This window comes from Gossypium arboreum, chromosome 11, assembly GCF_025698485.1.
Source record: "Gossypium arboreum isolate Shixiya-1 chromosome 11, ASM2569848v2, whole genome shotgun sequence".
In the NCBI taxonomy this organism is placed as follows: domain Eukaryota; kingdom Viridiplantae; phylum Streptophyta; class Magnoliopsida; order Malvales; family Malvaceae; genus Gossypium; species Gossypium arboreum.
The window spans coordinates 118473019-118493025 of NC_069080.1; the positions used below are offsets into that span (position 1 = coordinate 118473019).

Genomic DNA, 20007 nt, shown 5'->3' on the forward strand with positions numbered 1-20007 from the left:
TGGGAGACTTTAAAAAAATTTCCATTTTCTGATGGAACCAATTCATTTGGCGCCACCAAATTGCACATTTTTTTTTTAACTTTTGTCCTTTCTTTCTTTCTTTTTTTTTTTACTTTTTTAACTTTTGTCTTTATCCTTATTTATTTTATTTATTTTTATTGTTAATTTAAAAAAATTGAAATGTATATTTAAAATGTTTTATAATATATTTTTATAAAATTTTAAATATTATTTTTAAATATTAAATATATTTTTAATAATATAAAGAATTTTAATATTTTAAAGATATGACTTTTCAAATTTATTATTAGTTTTATAATATTTTAAATGTATATTTTAAATTTTAAATATATTTAAAATTTGTTTTATAATATTTAAAATTATGATTTTAGATTATTTAAAATATATTATTTTTAAAGATATGACCTTTCAAATTTATTATTTGTTTTATAATATTTTAAATATATATTTAAAATTTTAAATATATATATTATAGAACATTTTAAATATACATTTCAAATTTTTAAAATTAATAATAAATAAATAAATAAAATAAATAAAGATAAAGGTAAAACTTAAAAAAGTAAATGAAAAAAAAAAGAAAGAAAGAAGGATAAAAAGTTAAAAAAAGTTAAAAAAAAAAAAGTGTCAGGCAAGGCAACCTGTGACGCCAAATGAATTGGCTCCACCAGAAAATAAAAATTTATTTTAAAGTCCCCCGTATTTTTAGAAATTATAATATTTTTCTGATATTTATACAGGTGGAGCTATTCTATATAGCTCCACCAAAAAATTATTTTTTTCTTGGTTACTGATACGGCATATTGGTGGAGCTAAATTCTTTGGCTCCACTAACTTTTACTGTAGATTGTTCAATTAAAAAATGAGTCATTTTAATAATTAATTAAAAATTTTAAGTTATTTTTATAAAAAGGGGAAACAAATTTCATCTTTTTCCTTCCCCTACCACAAATCCTCACTTGACCCTTTTTCATTTATCATACTGTTGAAACTTTGACTCGCCATGGATGCTCCGATCACCCTCATCGTTATCTTCGCAACATGTCTTTTAGCTGATTTTGTAGAAGTAGTTTGCAACCTTTGGCGTAAATGAAGTTTCCGTCAATTGAGCGTCGTCATGGTGACGCACGTTCTATTGATTCTGAGTTTTCGGATTCACCTTTTTACTCTGCTGCTTCCTCTAAGGAACTTCTCTACTTCTTCTGCTGGAAAAATCAAGCAGCTCGTGTGGAACCTTCCTCGAGGGTGGTATTGAAAGATTTCAAGAGAGCTTTGAATAAAATTGTACTGCTCTTATTAACTAAAGAATTGAACTTAAATAGAGAAAAAAAAGTCCTAATTCTAATTGGGAAAATAGTTCCCTTATTCTAATAAACTACTAAAACATAAAAAGAAAATAGTTCCCTTATTCTAGTAAACTACTAAAAGATAAAATAAAAATATTTCTAGAATATGAATAAAACTTATCTATCCAAATAAGATTTATCTACCTAATTAAATTTAAAATATATACATATTTCAACACCCTCCCTCAAGTTGGTGCATATATATCAATCATGCCCAACTTGCTTACAAGAAAATCAAAGCTTGTCTTAGAGAGTCCTTTGGTGAGTATGTCATCTATCTGTTGTTTTGAAGGAACAAACGGCATGCACACTTGGCCTTCTTCAATCTTTTCCTTGATAAAGTGTTTATCAATCTCAACATGTTTAGTTCTGTCATGTTGGACTGGGTTGTGAGCAATGCTAATGGCAGCTTTGCTATCACAATACAACTTCATTGGTGAAGTTATTGGTTTCCTCAGCTCTTCCATAATTCTTTTTAACCAAACCATTTCACAAATTCCTTGAGCCATTGATCTAAACTCAGCCTCTGCACTACTTCTTGCTACAACAGTTTGTTTTTTGCTTCGCCAAGTCACAAGGTTTCCCCAAACAAATGTACAGTATCCTGATGTAGATCTTACATGCATTATTGAGCACCCCAATCTGCATCTGTATAAGCTTCAATTCCTCTTTGTTCGGATTTCTTGAAGAATAAGCCCTTTCCCGGTGAACTCTTCAAGTATCTTAGAATTCGAAACACTGCGTCTTCATGTTCCTCCATTGGGGAGTGCATAAATTGACTCACTAAGCTTCTTGCAAAAGCTATGTCGGCCTTGTATGTGATAAGTAAATTAACTTACCAACTAATCTTTGGTACGCCTTTATCAACTAATCGACCTTCTTTATTTTCAAATTTTACATTTGGATCAATTGGTGTGTTAGCTGGGCGGCAACCACTCATCCCAGCCTCTTTTAAAAGATCAATCACATATTTTTTCTAAGAGACCACAAGACCCTTCTTTGATCGAGCAACTTCCATTCCAAGAAAGTATTTCAAAAGACCCAAGTCTTTGATCTCAAAATCCAATGCTAGATGCTCCTTGAGACGTCTTATTTCATCCACATCATCTCCTGTAAGAATGATATCATCGACATAAACTATAATAATAGCTATTCTACCTTTTTGTGAATGTCGATAGAACATTGTGTGATCAGCTTGCCCTTGTAAGTAACCTTGTTTTTTAACAACTTGAGTGAATCGTTCAAACCAAGCTCGAGGGGACTGCTTCAGACCGTATAAAGATTTCTTGAGTTTACATACTCGAGTTCTAAATTTTTCTTCAAAACCTGAAGGAGGATCCATGTAAACTTCTTCTTCAAGTTTTCCATTTAGGAAGCATTCTTCACATCTAGTTGCTGTAAAGACCAATCAAGATTAACAGCAATTGATAAAAGAACTCTGACGGAATTTAATTTGGCCACTGGAGCAAATGTTTCAAGATAATCTATCCCGTATGTTTGAGTGTACCCTTTTGCTCCCACCGGGCTTTGTATCTATCTAAAGATCCATCTGGTTTGAATTTGGTTGTGAACACCCATTTACTGACACTGCTTTTTTTCCCTCAGTGTAATTCCATTGTTTCCCATGTACTGTTTTTCAAGAGCACACATCTCCTCTAAAATAGCCTCCTTCCACTCAGGAACCTGTAAAGCATCTTTCATATTTTTTGGTATTTGGACAGTATCGAGACACGAAACAAAGGTTGAGAATGTCAAAGATAAGGCTTTATAGGATACAAAGTTAGACATGGGATATTTGAAAATATTTCTAACACCTTTTCTTTTGGCAATTGGAATATCTAAATCAAAAAATTCATTGGCTGAATTATGAGCTTTACCTGGGCTTTTGACAGGATCTTGCGGGTCGGATTCTTGGTGATGAATCTGGTGGATTCCACTTTCTTGATTTCGATTTCTTCTTGAGTAAACAATTAACTCCTTTGTTTGTTCTTTATTTTCATGATCAGACTCTACACCTTCATCCTCCTTTTCATTAACATTAACATCATTAATTTTTGTGTTAATTATAAATTCGCCTTCCCTATTATTAGAATCCCTATGTTGTATATTCCTAGTCTCTTCTTGATCAATTATAGAATCTTCTTTAGTATAATTCCCTCCTTGAAGATTATAATGAAAATAAGATTTTGTTTCAACAAATGTGACATCCATGGTAACTATAATCTTCCTATCAATTGGATCATAACATTTGTAACCCTTTTTATTAGAAGCATAACCAACAAAGACACATTTTTTTGCTCTAGGATCTAGTTTACCTTGGTTGTGAAGATGAACAAAAACACTACACCCAAAAACTCGGAGGGATAAATCTGTAATCAATTTAGAGTTAGAAAAGTTATCTTTAAAGAGACTAAAAGGAGTTCTATAATTTAGAATTTTCTTGGGCATTCTATTAATAAGATATGTAGTCATTAACAAGGCTTCCCCAAAGATAACGTGGTACTTGACTCGTGAACATCAAGGCTCTAGTTACTTCCAAAAGATGTCGGTTTTTCTTTCTCGCATTCCCATTTTGTTGTGGTGTATTTGTACAAGAACTTTGGTGGACTATTCCATGTTTGGTTAAGAAAATACCTAATTGGTCGCTAAAAAATTCCCCACCATTGTCAGTTCGAAATACTTCTATTTTCACACCAAATTGTGTTTTCACCATTAGCATAAAAAGACTGAAACACATTTTTAACTTCGGACTTATCTTTTAATAAAAACACCCAACAAAGTCGAGTATGATCATCAATAAATGTGACAAACCAACGTTTTCCTGAAAAAGTCGAGACTCTTGAAGGTCCCCAAACATCACTATGAATTAACGAAAAAGGTTTGGAGGCTTTATATTTTTGAGGTGGAAAGAATGACCGATGATGTTTTGCCAATTCACAAAATTCACAATGATATGAAGAAGGACTTTTATTTTTAAATAGATTAGGTAACAAATATCTTAAATAATAAAAATTAGGATGTCCAAGCCTATAATGCCAAATCATAACCTTATCAAAATCAGAAACAGAATTTAAACATAAAGTAGTTGTTGGTTGACTTAAATGGTCGTCTTCAAGAAAGTAAATTCCACCAAATTCTTTAGCATTGCCAATCATTCTCCCCGAGACCATGTCCTGAAACTTACACATAGAGGAGTCAAATATAACATGACAATTTGAGGATTGGGATAATTTACTGACCGATATGAGATTACAAGCTAGATTTGGCACATGTAAAACATCATGTAAAACCAAGGAAGATGAAATTTTAACAGTGCCTTTCTCGGCTATTGCCGAGAAGGACCCATCTGCTACTTTGATCTTTTTGTTTCCTGCGCAAGGTGTGTAAGTTGAAAAAAGAAAATGACTACTAGTCATGTGATCACTAGCTCCAGAATCAACGATCCATGTGTTTGTTTTACAAGGCTTGACACTGAAAAAAACAGAAAAATCAGTACCTGATTGGGAAAAAGAGGAAGAAGGATTATTGGATGAGTTAGGAATAGAAGAATTCATCCGAAATTGTGGTGATTGAAAAAACTTGTATCGATGCTCTAATTGTTCCTTAGTGAATGGAGACCCTTCCAGAGAAGTTTGGCCCTCATAATTTCCATTAGTTGTTTGGAAAGCTCTACTATCCCCTGATTGTGAACCACGACCATTGCCATTCTTTTTCCTTCCATTTGTCGGTTTCCCATGGAGCTTCCAACACGTTTCACGAGTGTGCCAATATTTTTTGCAGTGATCGCACCAAGGTTTTTTCTTTTTTTCACTATCATCATTATTTTTAATATTTACAAGAGCAGAATTATCATCATTAGCTTCAAACCCTAGCTTTAACATTACTTTTCTCCTTGTCTCCTCTCTTCTAACCTCAGAAAAAATCTCACGAAGTTTTGGAAGCGGTTTTTTCCCTAGGATCCGAGATCTCACTTCATCAAATTCTTTATTTAAACTAGCCAGAAACAAATAAGCTCTTTCATTCTCTTCTTTTTTCATAACTTTTACACCATCTCCGGGACACTCCCATTCATCATTATAACACTGATCCAGTTCTTGCCAAAGAGACATCATCTCATTATAATAAAGAGTAACTTCTTTTTCCCCTTGCCTAGCTTTCCACAGTTTTATTTTTAACTCAAAAATCTGTGAAGCGTTTTCTAAATCTGAATAGGTGTCTTTCACAGCGTCCCAAACATCTTTAGCAGTTGGGAGAAAAAGAAAAGGTTTACCTATGGAAGCTTCCATGGAATTAATAAGCCACACAATTACCACAGAATTTTCTAACCTCCACTTGCTCATCTTTGGATCACCCACCTGTGGTTGCTCAACTTCTCCATTTAAATGACCTAGCTTGCCGCGCCCATCAATTGCTAATTTTACGGACTGCGACCATTCCAGATAATTCTTGCCATTCAACTTGTGAGATGTCAGTTGAAAAGAAAAGTGAGACGCCTCGTCCCTTGAGTCATTGTACTCTCGGTAGTTGTTTCAAGCTGTAGAACTTTTTCCTCTGTTTGATTCTTGGATCTCTTATCTCCAGTGAAAATTTGTTTTAACCATGATGTTACTAGAGATTTTAACCTAACTCAAATGCCATGAAAGATTTCAAGAGAGCTTTGAATAAAATTGTACTTCTCTTATTAACTAAAGAATTGAACTTAAATAGAGAAAAAAGTCCTAATCCTAATTGGGAAAATAGTTCCTTATTCTAATAAACTACTAAAACATAAAAAGAAAATAGTTCTCTTATTCTAGTAAACTACTAAAAATAAAATAAAAATATTTCTAGAATATGAATAAAACTTATCTATCCAAATAAGATTTATCTACCTAATTAAATTTAAAATATATACATATTTCAACAGGTATCTCCTTCGCCAACGGAGGTTGCCACTGTGTAGGGTTCGGAGGCAGCCGCGACAGAGGATGACGATGGGTTGGCGAAGTGGCAGACGATGTACGGGCAATCGAGGGTGTTATATACAATAAAAGAATAGGAAAGAGAAGGAAACGACAAAGTCGAGAACTTCGCTGATCAGAGTGAAGCTAAAATCGAGAAGGGAGCTTGTCTGAGGGAGAATCGACCGTGAAGTGAAGACGCTGTTTCCGGAGCCTCCTTATTTTACACCGTCGCCTTCTCCTGATCGTGGTCGTGATTTGGGTTTTGATATTTTCACAAGAAATTGATGAAGTTCTTCTTTCCGCAAGTAAACCGCAGCAGCAAACGGGGAAGACATTGGGCACCTCCATCTCTTTCTTCTTCTCTTCTTTCTTCTCTTCTCTGGTTAAGGACTTTGCTCATAGTCAATGGGTTTTATATCAGCTTCTAGGTTAACAAGAAAAAAAAGAAACGGTGTAGCTTTCTGTACACGGGGAGACAAGTTAGGTGTGTGACAGTGTGGTCTTCATGGCAAGGTGTTTGCAGTTGCGCAAGGGTAATACTTGAAGGAAGAGCTTGAAGGTGGAGCTGGCTTGCAGCAGATCGGTTTGCAGAAGGAACACAAGTATTGATTCTTTCAAATTGTTCTTAGCTTAACTGTTGCTTCTTAGTGCATGTTCTATTTCTGGTTCTGTTTCCATTTTTTTTTGACTGATTGGTGAATATAAAGAGAATGTATTACGCAATATAGGCAGTTAGAGTTGGCTTCCTTTGGAAGTGTGTTTGTACAGAATTCGATATCAAACTCTTCACAGTTGTACATTTGGATGGTAATGTTTTTATTCAAGTGAAGTCATCCAATCGTATTGGAGCAATGCCACTTCGTATTTTGCTCATGTTAAAAAGAAAAACACCGCCAATTAAAATTGTATTTTCCTCTTTATCTTTACTTTAAGTTAAAGTTTAGATGGACAGTAAATTTACTTATAATTAATATAAAAATAGTGGTAGTGATGAGATTAAATATTATAACGATACTGTAATATGAGACAAAAATAAACTAAACTAAGCGCACCGCATTATACTCAACCTCCCATCCAAACCGCACCTTAAGGTTTACAGGAGTATTTGGTAATATTTGATAGGAGTTTTAGGCTTTTTGTAGTTGATTTGGATACAAATTGAGGATTAGATAGTTAAACCTTTAATTGTGATGTTTGGTAAATGGAGTTTTGCAAGAGTTTGTTGAGCTAAAACCTCCAAAATAAAAAAAAATGTTCGAATAGACAACTTTTTTCAATAGCTGATTCGGAATGAGATATGTAGAATGATATATTTAACCATATTACTCAAAAATTACTCCTTTTGCTATATGCTCTTAAACCTAATAGGGGTTTCAAGATATCATTAGTTTTCATTCTTCCATTTTCATTTTCACCTCCGAAGTTTAAAGTAAATCTAAAAAAAGAAAAAAAGAAAAAAAACTCTACCGTGAATCTACAAAAATTAACATTGTCGCGAGAAATTTTCAATCGAACCCATTCATCCTTGAATATTTATGTACTCTTAATTTATTTTTAATTTACTTGTGTAAAATGATTTCTTATGGAACTTTATATTAATTGAAATATGTTACTTGACAAATTCATTCGAGTGTGACATAGTTATCACTAGCTAATTTACATACTAAGAATATATTTTACAATTATATTGATAACAATTAATATTTATTAATATCTGCAAGATTAATATTTGCAAATAAGGAACTTACGAAATTTGTTTATTTAAAATTTTAAAATATTCACTAATTAATTTTCACAGTGGGTGTTTTAATTTATTGGTAATAGTGTTTGATTTCAATGTTATATCGAACTTACATTGTGTAAGAAATACTTGAAAATGAGTTCGAATTAGAGGTCTTGAGGGTCGGGTCTATACATGATATTAACACATTTTATTTTTGCTCAAGTCCAACCTTACCCAAAATATGGGTCTAAAGTTTTGCCTTGGCCCGTTCATATTTGTAAATGGCTAAGCCAAGCCTATTTTAGAGTTACACAAATTGTTTTTTTAAACTTTTAAAAAATATACTTATATTTTTTAATTTAATATTTAATAATTTTATATATTTTATTTATTAATATTTTATATATAACCATCTTAATGTTTACATTATAGTAGCATTATATATTACTATAGATTTTTTTAATAATCTCATTATTGGTTTTGGTCATATATGTTCTTTTTGACACAATGTTTAAAATTACCCATAGCCCCTCCCCAACCCATAAATAAGAGGATAATGTGCTTGAGCACACTCAAACCCACGTCATCCTGCATTGGCAACAATGTCCATTTCAATCAAGTTAAGACTCAAACGGCTATATTACTATAGGTTTAATTTGAATGTGTTATAAATTATATAATACAATTAGCTAGGGGTGTGCACTTTTTATTTTAACTGAATTAACTAACCAAATCGAATTAGTTTAAAAGTTTTGATTAAAACTTTTAAAAATTTGATTATTGGTTAATTACTTAGCTTAATTAACTCCAATATATAAAAATTAATAGATCTATAAATATTCTTAAAATGGGTTTAAATAAGTATTATGAAAATGAAAAAAACTATAATTAAACTAAAAAAGTAAACAAAAAGTAAAATAAATAAATAAAAGTAAAAAAATAATGTTTTAAAGCAATGTTTGTTATTATATTTTTAATATAGTGTTGTTATTGTGTTATTATTTAAAAAGAATTATATATAAATTTTGGTTAATTTAGTTAACTACTCAAATTAACCAAAGTTAATTCAATTAATAGGTTTTAAAAGAATTTTGGTTTGGTTAAGGGTTTTAAAATTTAAGTTAATGGTAGTTCGGTTCAGATATTAATCGAATCAATTGTTTGAATACTCCTACATATATAAAAATAATATAATATAAAATTTTACTAAGTTAAAAGTGAGTTAAATAGGTCAGGTTCGGACTCAGGCCTTGAATGTTTAAACCTAAACCCGACTTATATTTTGAATAGGTCAAATTTTTTCACCTAAGCTTATTTTCTAAACCTAATATTTTTGTCTAAACCCTCCCTGAACTTTCAAATTTGAAGGCATAGCTAAACCCATGAACTGGTTTAATTCGAATTAACATTAACAATAAATAATAAATTAAAAAATAAATTAAATATAATTTAAGAAATTCATAAAATTTACTAAAACTAACGGACAAAGTAAACTAAAATCTTAAATTTTTTTCTAGAATAAAAGAGAAATAACTCTAAAATATTATTCATTTGCATGAAGCCAAATAATTGCTTTCTTAAATCTATCTTCCAAGTCCTATGCCCATTTATTATGCTCCCAAATTCCACTGTTTCCCTCTCTTTATTAATAGTGAAAGCAAAGACTCTCTGGGTAGTCTACATTTAAGTGCAGCATCCCTTATCAAACACATCCGACCAGAATTTAATTTGCTTATTGTCATCACAGATTCGGTTCTAAATATATCTTCATCAATCGGCTTATAAGGTGGCTCCACAATGTTCTTTTATATCTGTGATTTAGGGCAGTTTGGTGTTTATATACAAATATCAAAATCATATTTAACCATGATAGCTTTCTTTCGTAAACTATTTTCTTCCCTCATAGCCACTTATTTAAAAGTGCCCTATTTTTAATCTTGAACCCCTCTACTCTTTTGTCAAAGATAATTTTTTTATTTAATGGTAAGTTACTGTTTTAATGAAAAAAAAAATTAAGTTATACTCCTTGAGGGACATTGGCACACGTTCACAAGCCGAGGCAACAAATCATGAGATACTAAAAATCTATCCAATCTGCTAAATGAGGCTGTCATAATGTCATTCATTGGAAGGTCATCCACCAACTCCTAAAAGCATTCCATAACCATGACGCACCAATCCTTTCCGAAACAGACCTAACCACATTAAAGTCACCACATATGCACCATGGGTGATTATACCCCTTGCCGCCCCTACTGGTACAACAAACTCCAATTGACGGTTGCCACTACCCCACTAGGCTTTCGCTGACCTTGAATTTGGAGACTTCGATTCTTCTTTTTTCTTAAGTGTCTAACAGCCCTTAGCTTTTCTCTTCTCCCTAATCCTCTCTATGTTCCCGCTTATCAACTTGAATTTCATGCTCTGAAGGAAATAAGCTCATCACTAGAAGAGCTGCGCTCAAAGCCCTTCACTAAACTGCATCTCTATCCTCCTTTTTGACGAATAAGATGATATATATATAATTAAAATTGAAGTTGAGTGGATTTAGTTTTAAAATTTTCTAATAATATGTAATCATTTAATTAATTGATGATGCATGGCATCGTTAACGTTTGTAATTTTGCGGACGTGACATTTATTTGTATTGTAATTTAGATTTTAGTATTGAAACTTTGCAAGAGTAAAAAAGAAAGAAGGAAGGAAAAAACAGTCATCATCTTATTCATCTCACTTTTTGGGTTTCCTTCCAACCCTTTTCTTTTCATAGTTTTATTCAACTAAATATATTTAATTTTTTAAAAATAAATATATATTTATATTGATTCCGATTCCTTGGCGGTATATAAAATGAGGTTAGTTGGCTTCAATATTGCAGCAAATCCATTCATCTACATTTTCTCAACTTGCTGATGAAATGAGCCCCATTTTAGCCTCATACCAGTTATGTTTCTTGCAGTACTTAAACTGAACTCAAGAAGTGCTCCTTACCCAACATTATCTCCCTTCCTAACTCCTATCTTTTTGTTCATATTCTGATCGTGCTCCACTACAAATTTAAACATATTCATGTTAAATATACATCATATAACATAATCTTATTATATATCATCAAAATCAGTTGGCATGTAGTTAATCTATTGATCAACTTTCACTCCCACCCCAAATTATCTCCTCTCAAACCTTCAACTCCAACCAAAACCTCTCTTTTCGTTAAACTACCAATTAAAGAGCCATCAACATGATCAAATTCCTTCTTTTTTCACTCTCATTTTCCCATGTCTTCTCCATTGTTGCATCACAAGCTCTTCCCTCGTACTCGGGTCGCAATGGCGAATGGCAGCTCTTACATGAAAGTGTGGGTATATCCGCCATGCATATGCAACTCCTACATAATAACAAGGTCATCATCTTTGACCGAACCGATTTCGGCCCTTCCAATCTTTTACTCCCCAACGGTATTTGCCGAGTCGATAGCTCCGATACCATGCTTCAAACTGATTGCACGGCTCACTCAATCCTCTATGATATTGTCACCAATGGATTTCGTCCCTTGATGATTCAAACCGATACTTGGTGCTCATCTGGTGCGGTTCTCCCCAACGGAACTCTCGTTCAAACCGGTGGATACAATGACGGGGATCGAAATATTCGAAGCTTCACGCCTTGTAACGACGACGAATACTGCAATTGGATCGAGTTCCCACAGTCTTTAATACAACGAAGATGGTATGCTTCGAATCAAGTTTTACCCGGTGGTCGAATTATAATTGTTGGTGGGAGACGACAGTTCAATTATGAATTTTACCCTTCGAGTTGGAATGGTGTTATTTTTCTGGATTTCTTGATGGAGACTAACGATCAAGGCTTGGAGAATAATTTGTATCCATTTTTGCATCTTTTACCAGATGGTAACCTGTTTATTTTCGCTAATACGAGATCGATATTGTTGGATTATAATCAAAACATGGTTTTAAAAGAGTTTCCTAAGATCCCTGGCGACGATCCTAGGAATTATCCGAGCTCTGGGTCATCTGTTTTGCTTCCTTTAGATGAAAATGACGCCATTATTGAACCTGAAATCATGGTGTGCGGTGGTGCACCAAGAGACTCATTTATTCAAGCCATGCAAGGGATCTTCATACGTGCAACATCAACATGTGGGAGGCTCAAGGTTTCGGTTCCAAACCCTAGTTGGACCATGGAAGACATGCCGATGGCTAGAGTCATGGGCGACATGATACTTTTGCCGACCGGGGACGTGCTTATAATCAATGGCGCAGAATTGGGTACTGCTGGATGGGAACTAGGTCGTGGTCCGGTCACTAGGCCAATAATTTACCGCCCGTCAGATGATGTGTCGAATTGGCGTTTCTCAGTAATGTCACCATCTCCAAGGCCAAGAATGTACCATTCATCAGCCATATTATTAACCGATGGACGGATTCTCGTAAGCGGCAGCAATCCTCACGTATATTACAACTTCACAAACGTCGAATACCCTACAGATTTAAGCATGGAATCCTTTTCCCCGCCATATTTGTCCCCGGAATATGATCCAATAAGGCCTCGGATTTTATCAGCAGATGAGAAAATGGGTTATGGGGGAAAGCTCTTTTGGCTAAGTTTTCAAGTACAAGCTTATTTAACAGTTAGTGTTTTGTCGGTGACTATTGTTGCACCGTCCTTCGCAACCCATTCTTTCTCGATGAATCAAAGGATGGTGTTGTTAAAGATAGCCGGTGTTACTGATATTGCACCTTCTACGTATAATTTAGTCGTCGCTGGACCATCGACGGCTGAGATTGCTCCACCGGGATACTATATGTTGTTTGTGGTGCATGCTCATGTACCAAGTTATGGGAGGTGGGTGAAGATAGGTTGATGGTGTAGGGATACGTAATTAAAAAGTATTCCAATAAAACTGTACATTATCTAAAAACTATATATGACTTTTTTTTTTTGAAATTAGATATGACTTTTTTATTACCATGGTTAATTTTCAGTTCAGATGTTTTTATTTTTTTAACATTATATACCCATAATTAAATTTAAGATAGCTTAACTCCTAAATTTAATAACTATATATATATATTGACTTATAGACTTTGATTTATTTAAAGTGCATGAATAACATAATATATCAAGAAACATAAAATTAACTCTTCTTTATCATTTTAACACTAAAATTAATAAAAATAAATATATATTTTTATAAAATTTAAAACTTAAACTCTAAACTTTAAAATCTAAAGTCATAGACCTCTTTAAACCCTAAATCCTAATCTAATCATTTCCTTAAACTTGTAAACCTTAAAATTCTAAATTCTAACCTACCATACCATAAATCATAAATTTAGTTTGAAAAAAACTCATAAACCTTGCTTTACTATCAATGTTTGTTAATTTTATTTAATTTTTACATTAATTTGATTTATTTAATCAACACTAATTAGGGTTAAAATATTATTAAAATAATCGATGTAGTGATTAAAAAATATATGATATTAATTAAAAGTTCTTTTAAAAATAAAGTGTCACATTTTTATTAGATGCCTAAAAAGTGACTTTTAGGATTATCCTAACATAATTTAAACTCTAACTTATATATGCTAGGATATAGTGTCCTAAATGTAGTATATTCATCAATTTATACTTGTGACACTTACACTCGACTTGGTCGTCGGGTCCAAATGTGTGACATCACATTACCTTACTAAATTAACTCATATAAAGCATGCTCAATACATCATGTAATTAAATCACATAAAAACATATTAAACATGATCTAATGAATTAGGGGTTGAGGTTTCAGTTAGAATTCAATTCCAAACTCTTTTAATCAAATTTTAACATGATGTCTCGAGATAGGCCTTATTTATAACTTGATATTTTTGCTTTGATGTCAACATGTCTTGAGACAATGAAGTTCATGTGTCGAGACAAAGGTTCTCAAATCTCGAGAATTGGTTTTGAGACAATCCTCCCCTATTTACCTATTTTAGCTTCAATGTTTGGATGCCTCAAAACAAAGGGTTCTTGTCTCGAGACCTGGAGGAGGGCAAAATTTATTTTCCTTCGATGTGCCATTGTCTCGAGACAAATGCCACTTATCTCGAACCTTAAGTGGGGTTGTCTTGAGACTAGCTTAACAAGTCTCGAGACATTAAGCATCTAAATGAATAATATAAAAAAATTATTCTAACAATCTCGAGGCATACTCCTGTTATCTAAAGACTCAATCACTAAATGATTTAAATGGCTTAAAGTGCACATTTCCAAGTCTTCAATCCCATACTATTTTGCGCCTAAAATTCCCTAAAATTCATATAAATAGAACATGATCAATTTGATACACTGGATCATGACATTCAATCCTTCAATACTTAGTTTAATAATTTGCACATTCAAACCTATATAAACAAAGATAAATAGCTAATAATCAAAAGATAAAATTCAATCATGAAAACCTTATAGGTCACCAAAAGAACCAAAACCTTATCTTAAGCAATAAGTCCAAACAAATCTAGGTACATGCCATTTTATCAACACACATATATACATGCAAAAAAGGTAACAAGTTGATTTTTGAGCTGAGTTGTCAAGTTAAGTGTTTTATGACCTTTGATTTGGTATGTCTCTAGTTTGAAACCTGCATATGGAAAAAAATAATCTTACTCTAAGTATTGTATACTCGGTGGTGATAACATAATTTGAATTCAATTTAAGAATAACAATATCAAATAAATAGTTAAGTAGCAAGATTAATCAAGTTAATCAACAACTATTTCAACATTAACATTGTTGATATGTATAGACTTGTACATTGTTAGACCTTTAGAAGTTTCATATATCATTTACCAATCTATCTTATTCATATCAATGGTTTGCCCGTTTACAACAATATAATTTTTGATGCATTCTTAGGGTATTTGCATCTAGTTTACCATATCAGAATCATGTACCGCATTAACTTTATTATCTCTTTTAGTTTCACATATATTCAACAAGCAGTGTTGGGGATAAACCCGAACAAGTAAAATAACAAAGAAATTGAAAAGATCGAACACAAATATTTTATGTGGAAAAACCCCTTCGAAGAGGATAAAAAACTACAGATAATTTCACTAAAACGACAAAAATGAATAGTACAAAAGATGGAGATAAAACTAAATCTTGAAACCCGAAATAAGAACCCTCAACAAGTAAACACAAAATTCTTTGAAATCTTGTAAAAGCTAATACCTAAATGTGTATTGGGTTATTTTTCTAGGGTGGGAAAATGGACTACTTATAGGCTAAATTCGTAGGTCAAATAATATTAAAATAACCTACACTAATCAAAGTTTAAGTGAGAAACTAAAAAATAGAGTTTAACTGGGAGAAGAAAAGTAAAAAAAAAATAAAATACAAGGCATAACTCCACAAATCTCCATCTTAACTTGTACTTTCACAACACCTTCTTTGCTGAAGCCTGCCACGGGCTTATCTCAAACTATGCAAGATATTAATTGAGTTGAAGTTGTGTTTTGAAGCTGGAAGTCTTTTAGTCTTCGCCTTATGCATTGTCAAATCAAAACTAACTCGGATCTGATTTTCACGAACGCAATGCCCTATCTTTTCAAAACTTGCATCCAAAAGAGAACCTCTCAAATACGAAATAGTCATACCTTTTTCCCTCCTATGATTAAGTTGTCTCTGCTTCAAATGAGTCAACTTCTACTTCTTAATATACGAGTGACGTCTTGATCTTTCCAGAAATAAAAGCTGCCAATCTTTTTACCTTTTATCAAAACAAGAGCCCCATGGGATACATTAATGATGTTTGACTTGATATTAATTCTACAATTCTTTAAGTTCAAAATTTCTAAGGAGATGAGATTTTCCTTTAAGTCAGGCACATGCTTGATATCTGACAATGTCCTTATTGTTTCGTTGTGTGTCCTGATTTGAATAGTACCAATATCAGTTACCTTATTAGGTGAACCTTCCCCATGAACACAACTCCACATTGAAATGAACTGTATGAGGAGAACCAGTCCCTGTTGGGACACATGTGGAAAGAACACCCCAAATCCAAGATCCACTCGAACGTAAGCTCAGAGTTTTCACTTGTTAACACCAACAAAAAATCATAACCTTTGTCATTGGCCAAATTAGCACCAGCTAAATCTTCCCCGTTGCTCTCAGCAACCCTTTTATTTCGCAGTTTGTAACAATCTGCCTTGATGTGACCTAACTTCTTACAGTAGTGACATCTATTGTCTTGCTTCCTTGATGTTACCAAAACTAAGGCTTGCCTATTAGACTTGCTATTCGGACCAAACTCATTGTTGAGCTTGTCTTTGCTCAATAGATGATCTTTCGCATCCTCGAATGACTCTGCCATAAATTAGGGTTTCCCTGAAAAACTTTTTTGAAGGGGATAAAGAGCATAATAATATCATACTTTGATCTTCATCGTTAATCTGAACCTCAACATTCTTTAAATCATTCAAAAGAGTAATAAATTGGTTGATGTGATCTCCAAGGTACTTATCTTCGTTCATGCGAAACATGTACAACTGTTGTTTCAGCACTAATTAGTTAGCTAGAGACTTTATCGCTTAAAGGGTTTCTAACCTTTTCCATAAAGTGAATGTCGTTTTTTCCATCAAAACCTCCTGCAACACATTATTTTTCAAACATAATTAAATTATGGATAGAGCCTTTTTATCCAACCTATTTCTTCTCTGTTAGGATCTTCTCAATATCTCATTGAATCAAAATTTTCATCATTCGAACTTGCCATAGATTAAAATTTTTGATGTCATCGAACTTATCAACCTTGTTGCTGCTATATCTGAACGAGTTGATTGCGAAAATCAACTAGTTTTGATACCGATTTGTTAGGGATAAACCTGAACAAGTAAACTAACGAAGAAATTGAAAAGATCGAACACAAATATTTTACGTGAAAAGACCCTTCTGAATAGGATAAAAAAACCATAGGTAAAGATAATTTTACTAAAACGGAAAAAACAAAAAGTACAAAAGATAGAGATAAAACTAAACCTCGAAACCTCGAAACTCGAAATAAGAACCCTAAAAAATTAAACACAAAATTCTCTAAAAGCTTGTAAAAGCTAATACCTAAATATGTATTAGGTTATTTTTCTAGGATGGAAAAAGAGTCTATTTATAGGGTAAATTTGTAGGTCAAAAAATATTAAATTAACATACACTAATCAAAGTTTAAGTGGGAAAATAATAATAAAATAACCTACATTAATCTTAGTTTAAATGAGAAACTAAAAAACAGAGTTTAACTGGGAAAAGAAAAGTAAATAAATACGAGGCCTCCACAAGTAATTTTACATTTTAATCCCTATTAACTTAAATCAAATCCAAATATGAATACTCAACTCAATACACCAACACACTCAGAACGCATTGAAGTACTAATCGAGCATAAATGCACTAATCCCACTAGGCACACCAGAATATGCTCGTACCCCCAGGGTATTAGAGAATTGCCACAATATATATATATATATATATATATATATATATATATATGCACATAGTGTTGAATCTCCTACCTATCAAAACAGGCCTTATGGCATGCCAACTATACCCATATCTCTATCTGACAACGTTAATAGGGCAAATATCATTATTAATAATTGTATATTATCAAAAAAGCATTGTATATCATCATTATTTAAACATGAATGCATTTCTTACAAATTGATCCCTCAATTTCTTAATATCCGAAACTCTTGTATCTCACAATTCACCAGATCGAATTTAAATCTGACTTTATAAATATAGTACAAAGACCTCTCATAACCATCATTTATTATCAAACCTTAATTTTTTTTATCTCTTACAATTAAGTCCTTAACAACACATAATTAATCAAATTATTCAAACTTAATTTAATATTCCTATTACATTTCTAACATATTTTTCCATCACCTAACTTAACATCATTCATGCATGAGTTTGAGCTATTAGAAGAAAATTTTCTAAAGTTTTTCAACTAAGTACTCAAAACTATTAACAATGGAAAATGAAACAAAACTTCACCAGTTGATTAATCTAACAAGTGGGCTTTCAATATGTACTATTCCTTATCAGATTTCTAAGAAAAATCTTAGCTATCCTTGGTTGAGGGCTACGGTAATGGTGGAGGCTTGAAAGAAATTTTTCTTTTTTCTCTTACTTTGACTGTCTTAATCGAACATGGAAGAAGCGAAATAACTTTCTCTTTCATTCCACTTTCACACTTATAAACTTAGATTAAGAAAATGATTAAGCTTAATTAATCTATATTAATTAATATAAAATGATTATTTAATGTAAATCATATTAAAAATGATGAATGAATTTAATCATTTTATTCGACTAACTTAATATTAACTCGGTCTATTTATTCTTTAGTCCCTAGTTTAATTTCTAACTTGGTCCTTTTTATTTTCTACTTTAAAATTTAATAGTGATCACACTTTTGTAATTTAGTCTCTATACTATTTTTAATAATAGATTTAATTAAATAATACCTAATAATTCGACCTTTCCATTTCATACTCATCACATAATTATTCTATTTTAATTCTTTATTAACTCGATTCAATAAATTTGATCCAAAACTAATTTTTCCGACACGGTTGAAAATCAAGTCATTACAATACTTGTAATTTTTTGAACAGATTAGTTTAAATAAAATTTCATTATACATTAATATCATTTGTATATGTCATCAACGATTTTTGCATGCAAAGTAAAATGTAAAAAAATATTGGCTCGTTGATTATCTTATGTTTAACTAATATTAAGTTGCATTATGTGGTTAGATCATAATGTGAGAAGACAACTTATATTAGTAGATAATCTAAACAGTCTGTATTCTAATCAAAATTGAGCAAATCGATTGAAAGATTTTTATATTATTTATTAAGTTCAATTGGAGAGATATCTTGTCTTGGGTATTGAAGCAGATGACTCCCAAAAGAAAGAGACATAGATGTCACTATTTGAACTGAAAATACATTGGACATGACCCAAGTTGTATCTATCCTAGATCCGTTTATGGATTGATTTACTTGTGACGTTCATAGTGTAGCATACTTTAATCATGAGTGGATGATGAATTATGTATGCGTGACTCGTATACTTTGATGTAAATAAAAACCCGAGGATTAAGCAAAAAGATGAAAGTATGAGTTCAAATAGATAATGAATCGAAAACTAGTGCGTTGGGTATACAATTTCTGTATGATGTAGCATCATTCAACAACAACGGAATTCATAACCCAATAACGGGTAAATGATATCCTTTCATTAGCATTACATGGTTGATGAAAAATGAATGTGACCATAAGTGATTTATCATAAGATAAATGATTTAATTACTATGTGTTAGTAATTAAAGTTTTCATATCAAAAGATGTAATGGAAACCATGAGATAAAATAAGATTATATTGGTAGAACGAGTTTTATTCCAAAGAGATTAATGATATTCTATGTGGTAACACACTTATGACAGGGTTATTGGACGAACACTTAATGAAGTAACTTTCATAGTAGAATATATGTATATATATAATAAGGGATAATACAATCATGGTACTATAGTGGAATGGTTCTATGAATAAATAAGTTGTAATTAATAGGAGAAGAGATAGAACTTAATTACAAATTACCCTAATTATATATGTTTGATCAGTCCATCCAATAGCTTGAGATAACCTAAGACGAATTGTGTATGGAATTGATAAATTGTGGTGTAACGACCTGATTGTCAGGGGTGTCGAAAAGTGTATTACTGGGACTCCGTAACCGTAAACTAGACTCGTAAATTTTTTTATTAAATATTTGCTAGGATAACTTAATAGCTAATTAATTTTTGGATTAGAAATTTCATGAAATTTGGAGTTATTAAGGTAAGAGGGATTAAATCGCGTAAGAGATAAAAGTTGAATTATAGAT

General features: G+C 32.0%; 1 protein-coding gene and 1 long non-coding RNA gene across 2 annotated transcripts; one reads left to right on the top strand and one right to left on the bottom strand.

Moving 5' to 3' along the window:
- Window positions 1–4332: 4332 nt before the first annotated feature.
- On the bottom strand, window positions 4333–4896 carry LOC128283524 (uncharacterized). The gene is made up of 2 exons (XR_008273884.1): window positions 4864–4896; window positions 4333–4540 (listed from the first exon to the last, which is right to left on the bottom strand). It is a non-coding gene; the product is annotated as an uncharacterized LOC128283524 (long non-coding RNA).
- A 5987-nt stretch (window positions 4897–10883) lies between these two features.
- LOC108472106 (aldehyde oxidase GLOX) lies at window positions 10884–12918 on the top strand. Its single transcript, XM_017773625.1, has 2 exons — window positions 10884–10888; window positions 11265–12918. The coding sequence occupies exons 1-2, from the start codon at window positions 10884–10886 to the stop codon at window positions 12916–12918; spliced, it is 1659 nt and encodes a 552-aa protein (XP_017629114.1).
- The last annotated feature ends 7089 nt before the right edge of the window (window positions 12919–20007 follow it).